Genomic DNA, 22,980 nt, shown 5'->3' with positions numbered 1-22,980 from the left:
CTTGCCATACAATTGTGCTATCAAGCTGTCTTTATGTATGTGACAGCCTAAATATAGCTTTTACATTCAGAGTCCTTCTGCCCATCCGGGATGGCTGGAGGAATCACCATTCACATTCTCCCAGAGCTTTGCTGGTCACCTGGACATCTGCCCAGCCAGATGTCAGAAATATGCCTGGGTGGACATACATTTCTGTGTTTATCAGGGAGGGCTTGCTCTTTCTGCTGAGCTTGATGCTATGCCCTTTTGATAATTTACTGCTGCTCTCATGTCATAGATTTGCCCTGCAAAGATTAATTGAAATTATGTAGTTTGAACATGGCACACCTTAAGACTGGCCCTGGCTTCCCACTGCTGCCCCACACAGAGCTAGCCCCTTGAATTCATTGGGATTTTGGAAGAAGTTCTAATACACAAGCTGGTAGAGGTGTTCAATCATTACTTTGAAAAACTGCAATTCCTTAAAACCAGTTACTAAAGCCTAAGAGCCTGGAGATGCCCTTTAGCTATGCCATGCAAGAAGAAGTGCTTCCAGACCTCCTGAGTGAATAGATGAGCTGGCCTGTCCTGAAGGACAAGCACACAGCCAAACTAAATGGGATAAGTGAAGTGGATGACTCAATGAAGCTAGTGCGCTGGAAAGACAGGGAGACTGCTTTGTCCAAAATCAACAAAGTTAGTGTTACTTAAGGGTTGGGTACGTGCTTGGGACATGGATGGCTGTTTATGTGGTGAGCATGTTGTGCCCCTTGACCCACGTAACATTGTGGGAGATTACATCTCCCCATTCAGTCTGAGTGGGACATGAGTGCTTCTCTTCTTCTCTGATAATCTTGTGCTACGACAAGTTGGCTAAAGTTGGCTGTCCTGATCCCTAAATATTTTGACTTATGTTCCTGCAATCTACGTTCAGGAGATATCACTATTACAAAATACAGCAAGACCCTTAAATAGTGTGTCCCCCAGTTGTTTGTGTGAACCAAGGGGTACCCAGTGCTGCGAGTAATTTCAATGACCTAAAACGTGTCAAACCCAGCAGGCTGTTTACAAAATACGAGCATCTAAAATTTGTGCCACTGGATTCTTGGTGGGTGTGTTAAGTGGCAATGGACATTTTGACTTTGGATCACTTTCCTCTCACCAACTAAAGGTTTCCCCTTGTGTGTTGGAAGTCCTAGTTCACTTTGGGGTTGTAGACGTTTGGGTTTTAGGCAAGATCTCAGCAGGATGGATGCACAAACTCTAAGCTAAACCCCCCTTGGGCTTAGGGCTGGTGAGAAAATAAGTGTAGATATATCAAAAGACACTTGGTACATTTGCAACATTCTGTCTGACAACGTGAATCATGCACAAATTTTGTCCATAGTAAGGAACTGAGACCTCAGGACTGCATGAGACTGCAAATGGCTCATAAGCTTCTGCTGATAGGATAACGTTTGTCAAAGTTGTTAACCTCTCTTGAAGTATTTTTAAGGGTGAATTGTTATCTTGCTTCTGTTCTTTTTTTCACAAAACTCTTTTGGTGCTGGTAGTTGGCAACCATAAAGAAAACTCAGGATGTTACTATTACATGTTCAACCCAAATACATAGAGTAGTCTCTAGGTTAATTGGAACTTGGGTTTTAAAGAGCTAATGGACCTGTCACCTACTGCTTATTGAATACAAATAACCTTTGAGGTGTATTTTTATACAATTATGGATGGCTGACTTGACCTTGTCAAAATTCAAACTTGTGATCTGCAGTTCACTGCCAGTTTCAGTTTCGAATGTTCAACACACTGAGCCACGCTGCCATAATATACAATAGTGAGTGAGATATGGGAATACGTTTTCATATTGTCAAGGGTATAAATGAACAGATGGAGAGCACTTGGTATATTATTGACAGCAAAAGGGAAGTGGACAGCATATTTTACTGTCTAATATAAAATGCAGTGGAAATAATACAATACACAAAAGACAATATGAAGATATACGTATCATCTATTGTTGTTTATCATGAACAGAGGTGGTGGCCTTATGTACAAATGAAAACAGAAAATGTCAACTATAAGAAAAATGCATCAAGTTCTCTAGATTCACAAGCTTAGCACACTCCTGGCATCTAATGGTGGGCTTAGATATCTGTAAGTTGTTTTTGTTTGAAGTCTGTTGGATCATGAAGTCTCGCTGCTTCTCCTTCTGTTGCACATTGTGCATCGACACCGATTGTTTTTCACACAGCAGGGGAGAGTATTATGGAGTATTAATGTAAAAAAGGCATTTCAAGTGCAATGTGCAGTTAAATACAGAAAGGAAAGGACCACAAAAGACACAGGTTTCTGGGTAAGAAGTTGGGCTGACGTGAACTTACAGTAATGCACTCTACTAGCAGATACTTAAAGGGTAAGTAGTATTTTCCAATGTGTGGATGATGCAGTTCTCTGGAATAAGGTCCCTAGTGTGATGTGGCTCACCATGGCCTGATGACGGGCTATGAAGTCAAAGTAGTGCTTAGTAAAGATGTGTGAAGTTAACCAGGTGGCTGCCTTACAAATATCTGCTACTGGGATTTTTCCTAGGAAAGCCATGGTTCCTGATTTTTTGCAGGTCGGGTAGATAAAACCTTCTTTGCTATGTGATAGCACACTTGGATACTTTTGACTATCCACCTAGCTATTCCTACCTTAGACATGGGATTACTTTTCTGAGGCTTCACAAAGGAGGCAAAGAGCTGATCTGATTTACGAGTGGCTCTGTCATGTCAAAATAGTACGTAAGACCTCTTTCTCTGCATCGAAATCTGGTTGTGGGAAGGAAGATGTGATCTTGTTAGCATACCAGGCCGTCAAGCCCAGGAAGGGGCTACCAGAATGAAGGTTAGTGATGTTTGCCTCAGTCTTCTTACCACGTAGGTAAGCAGTGAGAGAGGTGGAAAAGCATAAGCAAATATATCAGTTTTTCAATAATTCATTACCCATGGACTGTGGGTGTCGGTACCTGGAGGCGAAGTTTGGGCATTTTGTGTTTTTTTGGCAAACAGGTACATCTGTGTGGAGCTCCAGAGTTAGAAGTACATGTATTGAACCTTTGGGTGGAGTTCCCACTCACGGACTTATTGATGCGCCCTTCTCAGCAGGTCTACAAAGTTGTTGTCCACCCCCACAGATGTTCTGGTAGGAGATAAATGTTATGGCACAGTGCCCACTGCCAAATCTCCTGAGCTAGGTAAGATGACTGATGGGAGTATATGACAACCTGCTTCTGTAGATTGTCCATGGCAGTCATTTCAGTTCAAGTCAAGTTTTTGGAGCTAAGTGAATGGCTAGCAGCTCCAGGTAGTTGATGTGACAATCCTGTTGTTGAAAAGGTCACACTGTTGTGAAACAAACTGTTGCTGTTCCACTACTGCAGAGAGCAATGCACCTTGGCCTATACCAACACTAAACCTTTCGAGTGACTGTCAGTTTGGGATCACTGAACCTCGAGGTGCTCTTGGAGGGTGACATGTGAAGTCTTGTGTGTGGAACAGTGGTGATGCAGGAGGCCATCATTCCTAGAAGACTTATGACAATACCCGCTGTGAGCTGACTATTGGGCTGAAAAAAAGGTAGCAACTGCTGAAAAGCTGTGACTCTTCACTGCTTGGGTTAAGCCTTCCCTGTGACTTCATCCAATAAGGACCCTAGAAATGGCTGATTTGAAGAGGCTAAAGGTGGGGCTTGGTAGCATGAACCCCAGGTTGTGGACCAGGGATGCAGCAGTCGGAGTGTGTGCTAGACACTGCCGCTCCTTATCAGGCAACTGTCAAAGTAGGAAAAGAGGTAGATGCTCTCTCTTTGCATATGTGCATTCACCACTGTTAGGCACCTTGTAGACACCTGTGGAGCAGTGGTGACCCTGAAAAGAAAAGAAGACCTAGTAGTGTTGTTCACTTACCACAAAGTGAAGGTACTGTCGATGAGCAGGGTGGGTGGGGATGTGGTAACAGGCATCCTTGAGCTTGAGATCACGGGCCGTCATGAAATCACCCTGTTGGAGGAGGGGGGTGACTTCCTGCAGAGTTGCCATACAAATAAGTACTGATAGGATGTAGCGGATGAGGGGCCTGAGATCGAAGACAGACATGAGAGAGCTGCCTTTTTTGGGAATAGGAAAATAGGGAGTAGATGCCGCTTCATTGGTTTTGCGGGGGCACCCTCTCTACGCTGCACATCTGTAGGAAGGTGAGTACTTCTTCCAGAAGGTGAGAGAGATATTCCTTACTGAGGGTGCGTGTCTCTGTCGGGATGTTGGGAGGCTTTACAAGCAGTTTGAGGCAATAGTCATGTTTGACCCACTTGTCATGTGTGATTTCCTCCCAGAGACAGACCGAATCATGTGTCCTCCCCCAACAGATGATGCGTGATAGGGGGAGTCACTGTTTGGAGGTGGCATCTCCTTTGCTGGAGCCACCATTTCCCCTATCCTTTTTGTTACCTCTGTAGAAGCCCTAACTTATCCCCCTCCCTGCTTACAGGTGAAAGGACTGCTGCAGCTTTAGGTAGGACTGCTGTCGCTCAGGTGAAGTAATCTTAAGCCCCCTTTCGTGCTGCTATGTGATGTACTGTAGTGCCCCCATGGACCTAGGTGTCTCTGTATATTTCTTGATTTTTTCCAGAATCTCTTCAATCTGGCCCCCAAAAAGGTGCACCCAAATGTACGGGGGATTGAGGAGATGCTGCTGGACCTCTGGCTTGAATGGACCCAGAGATGCAGACCGAGGTATAGCGTAAAAAGTTATGCTGATATTTATGCCTCTAAAGGCTGTGTCTAAGGCATCCTATGGGCAGGGATTACTGGTGTTACAGATGATTTTGCTGTCAGACACTGTCTCCTATCCCTATCTTCTGAACTTCTCTGGGAGAGATTTAAGGAGCTCTTGCATCTCCCCTGATCGCTCCCTATCAACCTGTGACATGACAGCCACTGAATTGGCTAACTGCCAATGAGTTGCTAATTAACTGCAATCCTCTTGTCCGTGGCATGAATCCTTTTTCCTCTGCTTGTCTGGAGGGGTCTGGGCTAGTGGCCTGGGCAGAAGCGTGCCTGCGGGGGTAAGAACCAGACAGTTAGGTGGAGTCTGCCCCTTAATCTATATTGGGACTCTTGGAGAAGGTCTAAACATTTTCTAGACCCTCGGGGTAACTACACTTCTTTTAACATGTTCCTTAAAATTCTAGGGAGCAGCCATTTTGGTACATGGAAAGGCTGAGGGGTGGGCTGGGAACGCACAGCCCGGACCTGGACCTCCACTCACTGCAAGTGTCTTGGAGTGCCCCCACCCTCCCGCTGACACCCCAGCAAGCTACCTGTGGCGAGAAATTGTGGAGCGCAGCCACATCAAACCTGAGGACACCGGCTCCCACCTGCAATGCCAATAGTGGGGGGGGCATGAACCGGTAGCCGGAGGCCTTGTAGGGTGGCCAGTGGTGGATGACCTGATCTCTTTCTCTCCAACCCCTACAGCTGAGACGTCATATCCTGTGGCAGAGGCACGTGGTAGAAGTGGTGAGCTGAGGTCACTGAGGGAAAGGTTTGGGTGCCCCCATATTGCTGTTTCTGTACAGTGCTTCCTGAGTGAGCTCTAGCTACTCAAGTGTAATGGACCTGGGGTGCGCTGCAGCTTGAACAATGGCGCAGCCATCCCTGAGTCGCTCTGCCGCCAAACCCGAGATGTATGTGCACTGGTACTCACTGAATCTGTGTCACTGATTCCCCTACATTACATTATAGTCTGCCACAGCCATGGTGAAACAATGTCCACCTAAAGGGGCTGCAGTTGATAGGGTGGTGAGGCCCGACCTACTATTGCACCACATCTGCCAGAGGGGGTGGCTGGAATCCCAGGCCCTCAGAGTCAACTGCGAGGGGGGTGGTTCAGTGAACTCCTTCAAGCCAGCAGAGATGTGAACAATGTCCTAGAGCCTAAACTATCAATATCAGAATCTACTCTAGTGGGCATGTGCCCTCCTGTGCTGGACATGCAAAACAACTTTAAGACCCTTCAAATGGAGGTCTCATTGCTGCAGGCCAAGGCTGAGGATGCTGAGGGCCAGTCCCGCCGCAATAATAATTGCGTAGTGGGCCTACAGGAAGGAGCCAAAGGCTCTGATGTGGAACTCTTTCTTGAGGACTGGTTACTTAACACTGTTGGGTGGAAAGTGGTCTACCTTCTTCTCAGTGGAGAGGATATGCAGAATATTCAGCAGGACACCCCATCCTGTGGTCCCCGCCCAGGTCAGTGGTCGCCTGCTTGTTCAATTATAGTGACTGTGACCACATACTGCAGGCTGTCAGAACCAAGGGCCCTTGGCAAAATGGCAACAGTTCACTGAACATATACCCAGACTACACAGCAGGAGTACAGAAACGCAGGTTGCTCATTGATGCAGATCAAACAGAAACTTGTGACATGGAGATCTGTACTCCCTCATGTTTCTAGCCAAACTGAGAGTCATGGACTCTGGACACACATTCTTCTTCATGTCTTCTACCGAAGCATGGACATGGCTGGAGTCAAAGGGGGTCTCCCTGGCTCCTGGGCACCCCCCAGCTGGACCTTGAGGGCCACTGCTGGAGGTCAGAATGGCGGCAATGCAAAGCAACCAAGGGCTGACCTATGCAAGAGCAGGCAGTGAGAGAACAAGCTATGGTGGTGGAACTGGAATGCCACTATTGCATACTGGCTCTTCAAACAGTGCATCAGACTCCCCGGAACTGGCCTCTGCCCTAGAAGGTCTCCCTCTGGAACTTAGGTCAGGAGCTGAACTCACTCTGATGATGGCAGATCAAGCTATGTGAACTCAATCATTATATCCTTTTACACTTCTTCCTTCCTCTATGTCCCAGGGGGTGCCCCCTCTTGCCGTTCATATTAGCTGTGGCGATGGAACTGTTGGCATGGCTACTTAGGTTGTTGAGGGCCACATTGGAGAATACCAATCTGAAATGGGTGGGAGGCGATCTCGCTTTATGCGGACGATGCAGTGGTATATTTATGGGATGTACACAGAGATCTACTGCAGAAATGGACACAGTGGACAATTTTGGAACAATCTTTGAAGTGAAGCTCAATTGGGCAAAATCACTCCTCTTTCCCGTAAGACGGCTATCAAATCGCACGCACAGCACCCTCCTACTTTTTAGGCCAGAGTGGAGGATAGACACTTTTAAATATATAGGGATTAACATCTACCATTCCGATGGGGATCTGGTTCCTGGAGAATTTGGGAAGGGTGATGGCTGGTTAACATCGCTCTACACCATTCTGAAGCTATTGCCCACAGTCCCCAAAGGATGGAGTAGCTATAAGTAAAATGTTGGTACTCATTAGTTAGTTATACAATTTCTGAGCACTCCCAGTCACTTTGCCCAGGTGTTTTTAACTGAATTAAATTTGGGGTGCGCAGAGGAAAAGTGTGGCGCTTCACAAGCTATGGGTACCAATGGACAGAGCCTGACTTGGATCTCTGCACTATGAACTCTACTATTTGGGGGCACAACTGCAGTGGTCCATGCATTGGCTCTCTGTAGCCTCCCCTGGTAAGGTGGCAGTTATAAGGTACATTGAGGGATGTCAGGTAATAGATTGGGCAGTGAATCCTCACAGAGATACCTGGCCAGAATGGGCAAACATTGCTGGCACAAATATGTGCAACCCCAGAAGAACCCCATACTGTCCTCAGCAAATACTCCATTATGGGCACACCAGGCCTTTCACAAAGTGGCTGACGGGCACAATGTGAGACCATGGACAGAGGTGGCCATTGTTACGTGGGGTGACTTATACGTGCATAACGCCCTCTTGTCCTTCCCAGAGCTTAGGGACCAGAATGACATAGATGACAGACAGTTGCTCATTTACAATGGACTACCAGATTAGAACAGTAGGGGGTCCAGAACGGACGGTACCCACAGCATCCATGACACTGCAGCTACTGTTTAGCCACAGGTGCGAAAGAAAGGTAGTCACAGAGCTGTATTAGGTGCCATTGGACCAGTGCTGCGCCCTTGATGAACCTCATGAACAAATTGCCCCCCACTTAGGGGCCAAGGTCTCACAGACAGTCAATTTACTTTTGAATTGGAACAAGTTTAAAGAGACTACAGAAACTCAGCAGGAATATCTCACCCCTCAATGGGTCCACCGGATTTTCCCTGGGGTGATCCCAAAATGCACAGAAAGTACATGCGAAGAAGTGACTTTTGTCAAATGGTGTGGGCCTGCCCAGAGGTCAGGCTATTTTGGACGGAGACCTTGACCATCTTGTTGGAAATCATTGGTTGACCCTTGTCTGCGGGCCCACAGACATGCCAACTGGGGATATTACCTCGTACACAGAAGAATAAGTACACTACAAAATGTATCGACCTAGCATATGCCATACTCAAACGCCACATATTGATGATGTGGAAATCTTTGACCCCTTCACCCCTGTGATTCTGGCTGTACGATCTATCCAAATTCCAACATGGGGCTCATTGCCTTTACAGCAGAGGGTGAACCCCTAGAGGGATGTGTGGGACACATACATGGACAAACTAACCACAAAAACAGAGAGACGTCCTTGAGGATTCAAGCCTCACTAGCCTGCTAGCATACGTGTTGGTATTCCTCATATGAATATGTGTGCCACGAAGAGATCAAGACAATAGGACAGTCACTTGCACAGCATCCCCACCTGGACATAAGCATATGCATGAGATACACACACCCTGAAAGGGCTAATCACACAGGCCCCTCCTAACAAGCGACAACCCATGACATGGTGTCACCGAGAGAATATGCTGACAGACGCAACTGCTTAGATTTGTTTCTCAGGTAGTACTAGACAGTTAAACTCCTTTGGGGCATTGTTTTTTTCACCCAGGATTGCATGAGTGATATACGCAGACATGCTGAGTAGAATATCATTATTTACTCTCATCTGGGTGCTGGATATTAAGTATGTGATGGGGTGGGCACATAGATACTCTGCAGCACACAAGTGTGTATGCTTAGGCATTATCCACCCCTAAAGCAGTGTGAACAATATAATTGTTGTATCGCAGCATTGTTACATAACATGTTGTTCCCTTGAATGGAGGTTATGTACCTACTTTTTGAAAACTTAATAAAGAACTGCTGGGGAAACAAGCATTGGCAAAGCCAACAGGTCTCGCCTATGCAAGAGCTATTTATTGATTGACATTGTCAATGTGTTTTTAGCCATGTTGTACACCAGCATGGCTTTTGTCGTCATGACTAAAAGTTAGTGACATAGAGGAGAATGGCGTGGAGAGTTGCAGAGTGGAATTGCAAAGAGTGGAGTGGCAGAGAGTGTTGTGTATTTGAGTGGCAGTGTGGAGTCGCATAGAGTGGCATACACTAGAGTGACAGTAGAATGGACTGCTGTAGAATGCACTGGCGTATAGTGTTGCAGAGTACAGCTGCATTGATTGCATTGATATGGAATTCAGCGACGTAGAAAGCAGTGGTGTACATTAGAGCGATGCGGAGTGGAGTGGTGCATAGTAGGGTGGCGCAGAGCAGGTGTGGCGCATAGCAATTGTGGTTCAGAGTAGAAGAGAGTAGAGTGGCACAGAGTAGAAGAAAGTAGAGTGGCGCAGAGTAGAAGAGAGTGGCACAGGGTAGAATGATGGAGAGGGCAGTGGCATTAGGTCAAGTAGCGCAGAGTGGCGTATGGATAAGTGGCATAGCGTAGTGCACAGTAGAGTACAGTGCCATAGAGTGACGTGGCAGAGTGTAATGGTGTAGAGGGGTGCAGAGTAGAGCAGCATAGCGTGATTCAGAGTAGAGAATAGTGCTGTAAAGTGAAGTGGCAGAGTGCAGTAGCATAGAGTGGTGCAGAGTAGAACAGCACAGAGTGGTGCAGAGTAGGGCAGCATAGAATGGTGCAGAGTGGAGTAGCATAGAGTGGTGCTGAGTGCAGCAGCATAGGGTGGTGCAGCTTGGAGCAGCACAGAGTGGTGCAGATTAGAGGTGCATATTTTGGTGCAGAGAAGAGCAGCACAGAGTGGTAGAGAGTAGAGCTGCATAAAGTGGTGCAGAGCAGAGCAGCATAGAGTGGTGCAGAGTTGAGCAGGATAGAGTGTTGTAGACAAGAGTACAGTGCCGTAGAGTGAAGTGGCAAAGTGCAGTGGCCTAGAGTGGTGCAGAGTACAGCAGCATAGAGTGGTGCACATCAGAGCGGCATAGAGTGGTGCAGAGTAGAGCAGCACAGAGTAATACAAAGTAGATTTTAGTGCTGTAGAGTGAAGTGGCAAAGAGTGTTGCAGAGTATAGTGGCACTGATTGCAGCAGAATAGAGTGGCGCAGAGTGGAACAGAGTAGAGTGGGACACTGTAGAGTGGTGCAGGTGCAGAGTGGGACAGAGTAGAACAGAGTAGAGTGTGGCAGAGTGGAGTGTGGCAGAGTAGAGTGGTGCAGAGTAGAGTAGATTGGCATAGAGCAGAGTGGCTCAGAGTAGAGTGGTGTAGAGTGAAGTGGTGTAGAGCGCAGTGGCACAGAGTAAAGTGGCACAGAGCAGAGTGGCGTAGAGTGGTGTAGAGTAGAGTAGCACAGAGCGGATTGGGGCAGAAAAAGTGGGGGAGTGTAGAGTGGGAAAGAGTAGAGTGGTGAAGAGTAGAGTAGAGTGGTGTAGAGTAGAGTGGCATAGAGTAGAGTGGTGTAGAGTGCAGTGGCGCAGAATAGAGTGACAGAGTGGTGCACAGTGCAGTGGGGTAGTGTGTGGTAGCATAGAGTAGAGTGGCATAGAATGGGGCAGAGTAGAGTTGCACAGAGTAGAGGGAACTGATGCTTTTAAACCTCTTTGCACCCTACTATGCCAACCATCACAACATTGTGCTCTTCCGGGTCTCTGGATCATGCCCTGAGCTCCTGTCTCCAATGCTCTGCTTGATATTACTTGTGGTGTGTCCTATGGATTCTTACTGACAGCACTCACCAGACATCCAACACAACAGCTGAGCCCTGCTAAAACCAGGCATCAGGAACTTTGTATTTCTGGAGCTGTCAGCACATTTTCTTAGGGACATTAGCAGCATATCAGATGATGTGGGACCCACATCATGGATGCTGTGCAGTATGGCTATGAGCAATTGGGAAAATTAACTGGTCTCAATGCTTGCCTAATCTGCCACAGGCAGATGCACAGTCCCGCAAAATTGACTGCAGTTTTAAATCTGCTTACTGCAGAAAGGAAAAGGGGACTTTTTCCCATTCCTTGTTAGAAAGGCTTATCCATGAGAGCACATGGCCAAGACTAGCATTATTGACAACCACAAGCTTCATGCTTTCAGTTTTCTTCTTAGCTGGTGGGCATTGGGCCAGATACCATCACCACTGCCTACTAAGAGAATTATATATGGGGTCCTGTTCTATAACATTCACTCTACTGGGCGTTTTTTTAAATTACATGCTGGATAAAAATTAATATCTGCAATAATTACATTTTAATGACATTAGCAGCATAGCAACATGTGATAAAATACAACCTCATTTTGAACATCGTATTGGACACATGCTGCAGATATTTTGTCTTGAGGAGTGGTTACTCAGACTTAAGAGTATTAACAGAAAAATGGGAAGGGTTTAGTAAAGATGAATGTAAATGCCTATTATATAGTGGTGGCATTCAAGATCTTCATGCGCCATTCTTTTGCCTAGCTTTGGCAATCACACCTAGGAGAGTCCTAAGAACTATATTTTGCAAACATAGGGGGTCATTACAACCCTGGCGGACGGTGTTAAAGCGGCGGTAAGACCGCCAACAGGCTGGCGGTCTTTTTTTTTGTATTATGACCATGGCGGTTACAGCCATGGTCATCCGCCGCTTCTCCGTTCCGCCCGCCAGGGCGGAGACGACCGCTGGGCTGGAGACCTGGGTCTCCAGCCCGGCGGCCGTGACAATACCGCCGCCGGTATTTTGACCCGGCTTACCGCTGCGGATTTCCAGCGGTAGGAACCGCCATGAAATCCATGGCTGTAAGCACTATCAGTGGCAGGGAATTCCTTCCCTGGCACTGATAGGGGTCTCCACCACCCCCCACCCCGACTCCCTCCCCTACACCCCCCACCACCCCTGCCACCCCTCAAAGGTGGCAGGGCCCCCCTCTCCACCCCCAACATTACCTTACACATACACACCCGACACGCACGCAGGCACCACCAACACACATACACGCACACACACCGACATACATGCCAACATCCACACACACAGACACGTACATCCACATTCAAACATACACGCACACATCCATACAGCCATACCTACAGACATACACGCACTCATTCCCATACACACAACATCCCTGCAAGCATACACGCACTCACACACCCCCTCTACATACACACACACCCCCCCATGCACACACACAACACACAACACCCCCCTCCCCTCACGGACGATCAACTTACCTGTTCCGTCGATCTGCTGGGAGGGGACGGGTGCCATGGGGGCAGCTCCGCCGACACCACACCGCCAACAGAACACCGCCGTGCAGAATCACAGGACGTGATTAGCTGGGCGGTGTTCTGTTGGCGTGGTGGTGGAGGTGGAGCAACCTCCACTCCCCCGCCGCCCGCAAGTATGGCTGTTGGCGGCTCTCCATCGGAAAAACGACGGAGGGCAGCCAGCGGTCATAATACGCCGAGCGCCAAACCACCACTACTGGAGGTCTTCCACACGGCGGTCCCTCGGCGGTCTTGTTAAAAGACCGCCGAGGTTGTAATGACCACCATAATGTGTTGACTAAGGCTGGAAAAGATTGTATCCATCCCCACCATCCGCTGTTGACCATTATGGAGGTTTTGCAATTCAAGAGTTATTTGGAGATGTAATCTTTGCATGGATGCAATGGATTTTGATAATGGAAAAATGTTCTTTGTAGACGTCACATTAAGGTCAATAACAAATATAGAATTAAAATACAAAAAAAAAAATTCTCATTTTTTTCCAGCTCCCGGACCAAACATGATCCTTAGCCAGGCTTCAGTTTTAATAGTGACAACAAGTGCAAGCTTGTGCCCTGTGATTTTGAACACATTTGTTAGAATGCATTTCAAAGTAGTCCGGTGTAAAGTGAGGATTGTGAACAATGCAGGGACCGAGGCTTCATAGAGATATTTTCAGGATTGATATTCTGGTGAAAGAGGGGATCTGGGTACAGGACATATGCTTATACGTTCATTTAAGGCACTGTCAATCATGTTTGGTGGAAAGACTTTGGGATTTTACGTCATTGACTGAGTCTCTTGCTGCTTAACTTACATGCAAAACCATTTGTGGCTTCCCTGAAGATAACTGCTGCTCAGTCTAAGGCCCTCATTACAACCTCGGAGGTCTTTTGAAACGATGCCCAGGCTGCTAGAGCCAGAATACCGCCAGTGCCTGCGGTATTTCTGGCTCCCTATTATGACTTTTTCACTGGGCCAGCGGAAAAGTCACATCAACATTGCTGCCGGCTCGTAATAGAGCCGGCTGTAATGCTGATGTGAAGCGGGTGCAGTAGTACCCGTCGCGCTTTTCACTGTCCGAAATTCGGGCAGTGAAAAGGGCGACAGGGCTATTTCTGGGGCCCCCTGTACTGCCCATGCCAAGTGCATGGGCAGTGCAGGGGCACCCCAAGTCCCCCCTACTGCCAGCCTTTCCATGGCGGTGTTTACCGCTGTGGCCAGGCTGGCGGTGGGGACGCTGCCCTGGAGTTTATGACCGCCAGGAAAAAGCCTGGCGGTATAGTGGAGGAGCTGGCAGTATGGCCGTGGCTATTGCGCCTCGGTCATAATAGCTGGTGGAACACTGCCAGCCTGTTGGCGGTGTTACCACCAGCTTACGACCGGCCGCCATGGTCATAATGAGGCCCTAAGTGTGAGGTGTAGTTAGCTCCCCAGCCTGCGAAGCAGTGCTCTGGAGACAAAAGGTCACTGCCAAGGAGCTCCCCTCCTCTCTCTCAAGTCACCATAAATATTTACTATGCCAGTCTAAAATATAAATAAAGACATCAATACCTACAATTATGGGTGCATCATGTCTATATATATATATATATATGTTCGGTGGCATGTGTAGCTGCAGATACACATGCTGTGCATAGTCCGCCGTCTGGTGTTGGGTCGGAGTGTTACAAGTTGTTTTTCTTCGAAGAAGTCTTTTCGAGTCACGAGACGAGGGACTCCTCCTACTTTGGTTCCATTGCGCATGGGCGTCGACTCCATGTTAGATTGTTTTTTTCCGTCATCGGGTTCGGACGTGTTCCTTTTCGCTCCGTGTTTCGGGTCGGAAAGTTAGTCGGAATCAACGGAAAATTAGTCGGTATTGTTTCGTTCGGTATCGGGTTAGATTGGAATCGACACCGAATCTTGAAGAGCTCCGGTAGCCCTTCGGGGTAATTTCGATCCCCCGTCGGGGCCTGGTCGGCCCGACCGCGTGCAACATCGAGACTGATGGAACGGACCCCGTTCCGATTCTGTCCTAAATGCCACAGTAAATATCCCTATACAGACCAACATTTGGTCTGTAACTTGTGCCTGTCACTCGAGCACAAAGAAGAAACGTGTGAGGCCTGTCGAGCGTTTCGGTCGAGAAAAACGCTCCGAGACCGAAGAGCCAGAAGGTTGCAGATGGCGTCCACGCCGACAGGACAACAACGGTTCGAGGAAGAGGGAGAAGAAGAAACATTCTCCATCCACGAATCCGATTCCGAAGAATTCGACGTCGAAGAAACCGTGAGTAAGACGTCGAAACAAGCATCACACAGAAAAACAGACAAAGCCCAGGGGACGCCACTGCCGACAGGCCATGGCTCAACCCATAAAGTAGGTGACCGCCCATCGGCACCGAAAAAGGGCGAGCTGGTGCCGAGATCGTCCGACTCAGGTCGAGACACAGGCACGCAGCAATCTCGGGACCAAGATACTGCCGCAGAAAAGGGTCGACACCGAGACAGCGGCACCGAAGCTGCTCGGCACAGGGATAGCGGCACCGAAGATGGTCGACGCCAAGAAGGTACGACACCGAAAAAGAGGAAAATCTCTTCGGAGCCGAAAACAACAAAAGACACGGTTTCGGTGCCAAAACGCCCAGCAACCGAACCGAAAGCCAGTTCCTACTCAGAGGAACAATCACTGTCCTCCCAACTTCAAAAACACAGGTTTGAGGAGGAATTACAAACAACAGCTGTAGATCACACGCAAAAGCGGATCTTTATACAAAGTGGTACAGGGAAGATCAGCACCCTTCCCCCAATCAGAAGAAAAAGGAAACTAGATTTCCAACAACAAGAAACAACACCACAAGCAAAAGTGGTGAAGAAGGTAACTCCACCACCCTCTCCACCACCGGCAACTCCTATATCACCGGCACAGACTCCGTCACAATCACCAGCTCATACCACCATGAGCCAAGATGACCAGGACGCATGGGATCTCTATGACGCCCCAGTATCGGACAATAGCCCTGAGTCGTACCCCACTAAGCCCTCACCACCTGAGGACAGTACAGCGTATGCTCAGGTGGTAGCTAGGGCAGCAGAGTTTCATAACGTATCGCTACATTCAGAGCCTATCGAGGATGACTTCCTTTTTAACACCCTGTCCTCCACCCATAGCAATTATCAAAGCCTTCCTATGCTCCCCGGAATGCTAAGGCACGCTAAACAAATCTTTAAGGAGCCAGTTAAAAGCAGAGCAATAACCCCAAGGGTGGAGAAGAAATACAAGGCACCACCCACAGACCCTGCTTTTATTACATCACAACTGACACCAGATTCAGTTATCGTAGGAGCAGCTCGTAAAAGAGCCAACTCGCACACATCAGGCGACGGACCACCTCCAGACAAGGAGAGCCGAAAGTTTGATGCAGCCGGGAAAAGGGTTGCAGTACAAGCTGCAAATCAGTGGCGCATCGCCAACTCGCAGGCACTCCTAGCGTGATATGACAGAGCCCATTGGGACGAGATGCAGCATCTCATCGAGCACCTCCCCAAAGAATTCCAAAAACGGGCAAAACAAGTGGTTGAAGAGGGACAAAACATATCCAACAACCAAATCCGTTCTTCTATGGATGCAGCAGATACAGCTGCAAGAACTATAACTACTGCTGTAACGATAAGGAGGCACGCATGGCTGCGCACATCCGGCTTCAAACCTTAGATACAACAGGCAGTGCTCAATATGCCGTTCAATGAACAACAATTGTTTGGACCAGAAGTGGACACTGCAATTGAAAAATTAAAGAAAGACACTGACACAGCTAAAGCCATGGGCGCACTCTATTCCCCGCAGGGCAGAGGCACATTTGGCACATTTCGCAAAACTACTTTCAGAGGAGGGTTTCGAGGTCAAGCCACAAATGCCAGCACCTCACAAACAACACCGTCTACCTACCAGGGACAGTATCAAAGGGGAGGCTTTCGGGGCCAATACAGAGGGGGCCAATTCCCAAGAAACCGGGGAAAATTTCAAGGGCCCAAAACCCCTCAAAACAAGCAGTGACTCACAAGTCACTCAACCCCTTCACACAACACCAGTGGGGGGAAGACTAAGCCAGTTCTACAAATCTTGGGAGGAGATAACAACAGACACTTGGGTCTTAGCAATTATCCAACATGGTTATTGCATAGAATTTCTCCAACACCCTCCAAACGTCCCACCGAAAAAACACAAGATGTCCAAACAGCATATAGACCTTCTAGGACTAGAAGTTCAAGCATTACTGCAAAAAGACGCAATAGAATTAGTACCAAAAACACAAAAGAACACAGGAGTTTACTCACTGTACTTTCTAATACCGAAAAAGGACAAAAGTCTGAGACCAATATTGGATCTCAGAACACTAAACACCTACATCAAATCAGACCACTTTCACATGGTCACGTTACAAGACGTAATACCACTACTGAAACAGCAAGACTACATGACAACGTTAGATCTAAAAGATGCGTATTTCCATATACCGATACATCCCTCGCACAGGAAATACCTAAGGTTCGTATTCGAGGGAATACATTACCAATTCAAAGTGTTGCCATTCGGAATAACGACAGCACCAAGAGTCTTTACAAAATGTCTAGCAGTAGTAGCTGCACATATCAGGAGGCAGCAAATACACGTGTTCCCGTACCTAGACGATTGGTTAATCAAAACCAACTCGCTAACAAAGTGTTTACACCACACAGATTATGTTATACAAACCCTTTTCAAACTGGGTTTCTACATCAACTATGCAAAGTCACACCTTTTGCCGTGTCAAACACAGCAATACTTAGGAGCGACAATCAACACAACAAAAGGGGTAGCCACTCCAAGTCCACAAAGGGTTCAAAATTTTCACAAGGTGATACAAGCTATGTATCCAACACAAAAGATACACGCACAGATGGTCTTAAAACTCCTAGGCATAATGTCCTCATGCATAGCCATTGTCCCAAACGCAAGATTGCACATGCGGCCCTTACAACAGTGCCTAGCATCACAATGGTCACATGCACAGGGTCACCTTCTAGATCTGGTGTTGATAGACCGCCAAACATACATCTCGCTTCTATGGTGGAACAGTACAAATTTAAACAAAGGGCGGCCTTTCCAAGACCCAGTGCCACAATACGTGATAACAACAGATGCTTCCATGACAGGGTGGGGAGCACACCTCAATCAACACAGCATCCAAGGACAATGGGACGTACATCAAAGAAAGTTTCATATAAATCACCTAGAATTGTTAGCAGTATTTCTAGCGTTGAAAGCATTCCAACCAATGATAACCCACAAATACATTCTTGTCAAAACAGACAACATGACGACAATGTATTATTTAAACAAACAGGGGGGAACACACTCGACACAGTTGTGTCTCCTCACACAAAAAATATGGCATTGGGCAATTCACAACCACATTCGCCTAATAGCACAGTTTATTCCAGGGATCCAGAACCAGCTAGCAGACAATCTCTCTCGGGATCACCAACAGGTCCACGAATGGGAAATTCACCCCCAAATCCTGAACACTTACTTCCAAATTTGGGGAACACCTCAAATAGATCTATTTGCAACAAAAGAAAACGCAAAATGGCAAAACTTCGCATCCAGGTACCCACACCGGCAATCTCAAGGCAATGCTCTATGGATGAATTGGTCAGGGATATTTGCGTACGCTTTTCCCCCTCTCCCTCTCCTTCCATATCTAGCAAACAGATTGAGTCAAAACAAACTCAAACTCATACTAATAGCACCAACATGGGCAAGACAACCTTGGTATACCACACTACTAGACCTGTCAGTAGTACCTCATGTCAAACTACCCAACAGGCCAGATCTGTTAACACAACACAAACAACAGATCAGGCATCCAAACCCAGCATCGCTGAATCTAGCAATTTGGCTCCTGAAATCCTAGAATTTGGACACTTGAACCTCACACAAGAATGTATGGAGGTCATAAACAAGCTAGAAGGCCATCCACTAGACACTGCTATGCAAGTAAATGGAAAAGATTTGTTTGTTACTGCCATAATAATCAAGTCCAACCATTGCATGCATCTCCAAAAGATGTAGTAGGATATTTACTACATCTACAAAAAGCAAATCTAGCTTTTAATTCCATAAAAATACATCTTGCAGCAATATCTGCTTACCTGCAGATTACTCATTCAACTTCCCTATTTAGAATACCGGTCATTAAAGCGTTTATGGAGGGCCTAAAGAGAATAATACCACCAAGGACACCACCTGTTCCTTCATGGAACCTCAACATTGTCTTGACAAGGCTCATGGGTCCACCTTTCGAACCCATGCATTCTTGTGAAATGCAATACTTAACGTGGAAAGTTGCATTTCTCATTGCCATTACATCTCTAAGAAGAGTAAGTGAAATTCAGGCATTTACTATACAAGAACCACTTATTCAAATACACAAAAATAAGGTAGTTCTAAGAACCAACCCAAAATTCTTACCAAAGGTCATCTCACCGTTCCACTTAAATCAAACAGTAGAATTGCCAGTGTTCTTTCCACAGCCAGACTCAATAGCTGAAAGAGCACTACATACATTAGACATCAAAAGAGCACTAATGTACTACATTGACAGAACAAAACTAATTAGGAAAACAAAACAACTATTTATTGCATTTCAAAAACCTCATACAGGAAATCCAATATCAAAACAAGGTATAGCTAGATGGATAGTTAGGTGCATCCAAACCTGCTATCTTAAAGCAAAGAGACAGCTGCCTATTACACCAAGGGCACACTCAACCAGAAAGAAAGGTGCTACCATGGCCTTTCTAGGAAATATTCCAATGAACGAAATATGTAAGGCAGCAACATGGTCTACGCCTCACACATTTACTAAGCACTACTGTGTAGACGTGTTATCTGCACAACAAGCCACAGTAGGTCAAGCTGTACTAAGAACTTTATTTCAAACTACTTCCACTCCTACAGGCTGAACCACCGCTTTTGGGGAGATAACTGCTTACTAGTCTATGCACAGCATGTGTATCTGCAGCTACACATGCCACCGAACGGAAAATGTCACTTACCCAGTGTACATCTGTTCGTGGCATTAGTCGCTGCAGATTCACATGCGCCCACCCGCCTCCCCGGGAGCCTGTAGCCGTTTGGAAGTAATATTCAACATTTGTACATTTGTAAATATATTACTTTAACCTTCATTTTGTACATACTTAGTCATTCCATTGCATGGGCACTATTACTAACATACACAACTCCTACCTCACCCTCTGCGGGGAAAACAATCTAACATGGAGTCGACGCCCATGCGCAATGGAACCAAAGTAGGAGGAGTCCCTCGGTCTCGTGACTCGAAAAGACTTCTTTGAAGAAAAACAACTTGTAACACTCCGACCCAACACCAGACGGCGGACTATGCACAGCATGTGAATCTGCAGCGACTAATGCCACGAACAGATGTACACTGGGTAAGTGACATTTTCCATATATATTTTCCTGTTTTTGCCTAACTGGTGAAAGATATATGTTGTGTCCTGATGAACAAGTTACTTACCTTCGGTAACACATTATCTGGTAGAGACTCTATCGAGGTGCAGATTCCTTACCTTTGAACTCCCTGGTGTCAGCTTCTCACTCAGAGCATGTGTGACCCCCATTGTGGAAAAAAACACAATCAAACATGGAGTCGGTGCTCGTGCACAATGTACACCAAGAGCAGGAGTTACACCACATCTCCTGACTGGAAAGACATGTTTGAACAAAAACAACTTGCACATGTCAAGCCCAAACTATATGGCAGGAGTATGCTAAGCATGTGTATCTACAGCCACACATGCTACAAACCACCAAATGTTTGTGATATAATAAGATCTAAAAGAAGTGAAACAGATGGACTAATTTTGTTTGTTACATAAATAAATATTTATACCTACAATAGAGGTAATAAAGTAGACAAGAGTACGCGTTTTTTAAATATTAGACTATACCAAAAGTATAAGGTCTTGAAATATTAGACTATACTAACCTTTGGCCCTGTCGGTCCAGCTAAGCCCGGAGTTCCGTGATCTCCCTTAGGACCTATTGGGCCCTGCAAGAAAAACAAAAAAAGGAATTAAAACCTATTAGCATAAAGCACACAGTCTCCACCACAGGAAGTAGTGTAGATACAAGTAAAATCAGCATCATACAATCCTTCTTCACAGAACACTGTTGGAATTTGTGTCACCTTCACATTGACACAATATCAAATGAAATCCTCTCACAAAGCACCAGTTTGATAGCATGCTCCCTATTCACACAAATGCATACTATTGACACATCAGTCGTTCAAACAAGACATCAGAGTGATACCATATCTATCTTTCACACTAGACAGGGATCTTATAATGTGTCCCTCTTTCATGCAAGCAACCAATGTAATAACAAGCCCATCTTTCATGCCAGATATCTACATAATAAAATGGTTCTATTCAGCACAAGACACCAGCTTCGTTACACTGCTATTTTTTAAACAAGACATCTCCTTAATTTCATGTCTCTCCTTCATACAAATGGCTTATGAAATAACACGTCCCTCTTCAACACAAGACACCAGCCCAGTAATACTCTGCCTGCAAACACCAGCGCAAGAACACTTAGGTCCACCCGCTGCAAACTGGAGCAATGCCATCATCCTGCCCGACACCAGACATCAGTGTGTTAACCACTCATCTACACCAGTCATCATTGACTAACAACCATAATCTTCATCAGTGACTGTAGTAACACTTCTTTCTGCCCTCGTCAGTTTTGTATTGCTGCCCTCCTTTACACCAGAGATGATGGTAACAACAATCACTCCTTGGTTCTAGAAGCTAGTAAAATACAATATCTCCTCCCTGCACCATACAGTAGTATTAATCAGACATCATTCCTCTCCACAATATGCATATCTGCATGATACCTCTTGTCTGCACACTGGGGACACATATACTCATCACTGTCATCCAGTGGTGCGATGACCCTAACTGAACTGTGGTAATATCACTTTGTGGTACAGACGTGAAAGTTGCTCTTAACTCACTGGGAATCCAGCCGCTCCCGGTCTGTTCTGAAAAGGAAGTGGAAAAACAACATTTTGAAAAAGAATTGGTTTCTGGTGAATGTGGGAGGACCAGAAGTTTGAGGTAAATCTCTTGAGTTTGAAACATAGGGAAAAGAGAGAAAATCTCCCATATGTTACACAGCTAAACAAAGACAAAACATTAAAGGGCAAATTATGGTAAATGAAAAACGACTGTTGGTAAGCTTAACAAAGACTGCAACATTTCATATGCCATCCCCACCTTCTGCATGCTCCCCACTTCTGCATGCACTGAGCCAGTGCAGGGACCAAATGCCATGCTCAGCTTATACATTACATTCTGCAATGCCTGTTTAGTTCACATCAACCTGGCAATGCTACACACAGCACACCTTAGCTTGTGAATGCCATTCTCAGCTTGCTGCCCGCTGAATGCCATGCTGATCTCACTGCGCCCTGGTGTGCAATGCTCATCTCACTGTTCTCTTGAAGTCTCATTGCATACCTAATGCCATATCTAGGTAGAAGTGCCCCAAGATTGTCATGAGGGTGTCACACTGAGCCCACAAAGGGCTTATTCAGTTCCTCGTGCCATGAAAATGACACAATCACATCCCTCTTGGAGTGTCATATTATTTGAGCATGGGCGTGCTCAACTTCTTCTGCCCTTGGAATACCAATCTGTACTCTTACCATGAGACTATCTTCCTTTATTCCTGATCTACTTGTGCAATATTCTAACCTTGTAGTACAATGATCACCCCATAAATCACACCACCCAGCCATGGAAATGCAAATTCTCACCTCTTCTTTCCATGAGTTAAATGTATGGTCCATGCTCAGCTAATTTATCGAGCAATGCAATTGTTCTGAGCTCAGTCCTCTCACAGGAAGACCTGGTCAGCCTTTCCTGCAAAAGATGACAAGGTCATCCCACTCTCCCCCGATACTGCCATTCTCAACTACTATCAAAATGCCAGGCTAAGCTTGGACTGCCTTGGGAAGTGTATGCCAGCTTGGACTTACTTGTGAATGTCATGCTCAGTCAGTTTCTTTGATCCTGGAAAAGCTTTTTTCAGTGTGCCTGGGACCAGGAATGCCATGCCAAGTGTGTTGTATGCTGCAAATGCCTTGCTCAGCTCATCTTGCCTTCTGAATATCCTGATTAGTTTTTCTTGGCATGGAATGCTATGCAGAGTCTAACCTTCACAGGGAATGTCTTGCTCAATTATATCGGCCTCACAGCTCCAAGTGTAGTTAGTCCTAATCCGAGAATGCTATGCATAGCATAACTACCATTGAGCTCTTGTTTGTATCCCCATGCTCTGTTTATCCTTCCCTAGGATTGTCATGGTCAATTTATTCTGCCCTCTAACATCATGCACAGCTCATCATCCCCTGGACATGCCATGCTTAACTGTATTA

The 22,980-nt window shown here is 46.3% G+C and overlaps 1 protein-coding gene across 7 annotated transcripts in view; it reads right to left on the bottom strand.

Annotated features, from left to right (window-relative positions):
* The window catches only part of COL18A1 (collagen type XVIII alpha 1 chain), a 366,466-nt gene that overhangs the window by 47,296 nt on the left and 296,190 nt on the right, over positions 1-22,980 (bottom strand). For all 7 annotated transcript variants that reach the window (XM_069225464.1, XM_069225463.1, XM_069225459.1 and 4 more), the window contains 2 exons: positions 21,556-21,582; positions 20,518-20,580 (listed from right to left, as the gene is read on the bottom strand). In XM_069225464.1, the coding sequence (XP_069081565.1) occupies positions 20,518-20,580; positions 21,556-21,582 (90 nt within the window). The remainder of the gene's footprint in view (positions 1-20,517; positions 20,581-21,555; positions 21,583-22,980) is intronic.

The sequence above is a fragment of the Pleurodeles waltl genome, chromosome 3_1 (genome assembly GCF_031143425.1).
Source record: "Pleurodeles waltl isolate 20211129_DDA chromosome 3_1, aPleWal1.hap1.20221129, whole genome shotgun sequence".
NCBI classification, from domain to species: Eukaryota; Metazoa; Chordata; class Amphibia; order Caudata; family Salamandridae; genus Pleurodeles; species Pleurodeles waltl.
The sequence above is the reverse complement of the archived record's forward strand: the minus strand, read 5'-3'. Positions and strand labels throughout refer to the sequence as shown.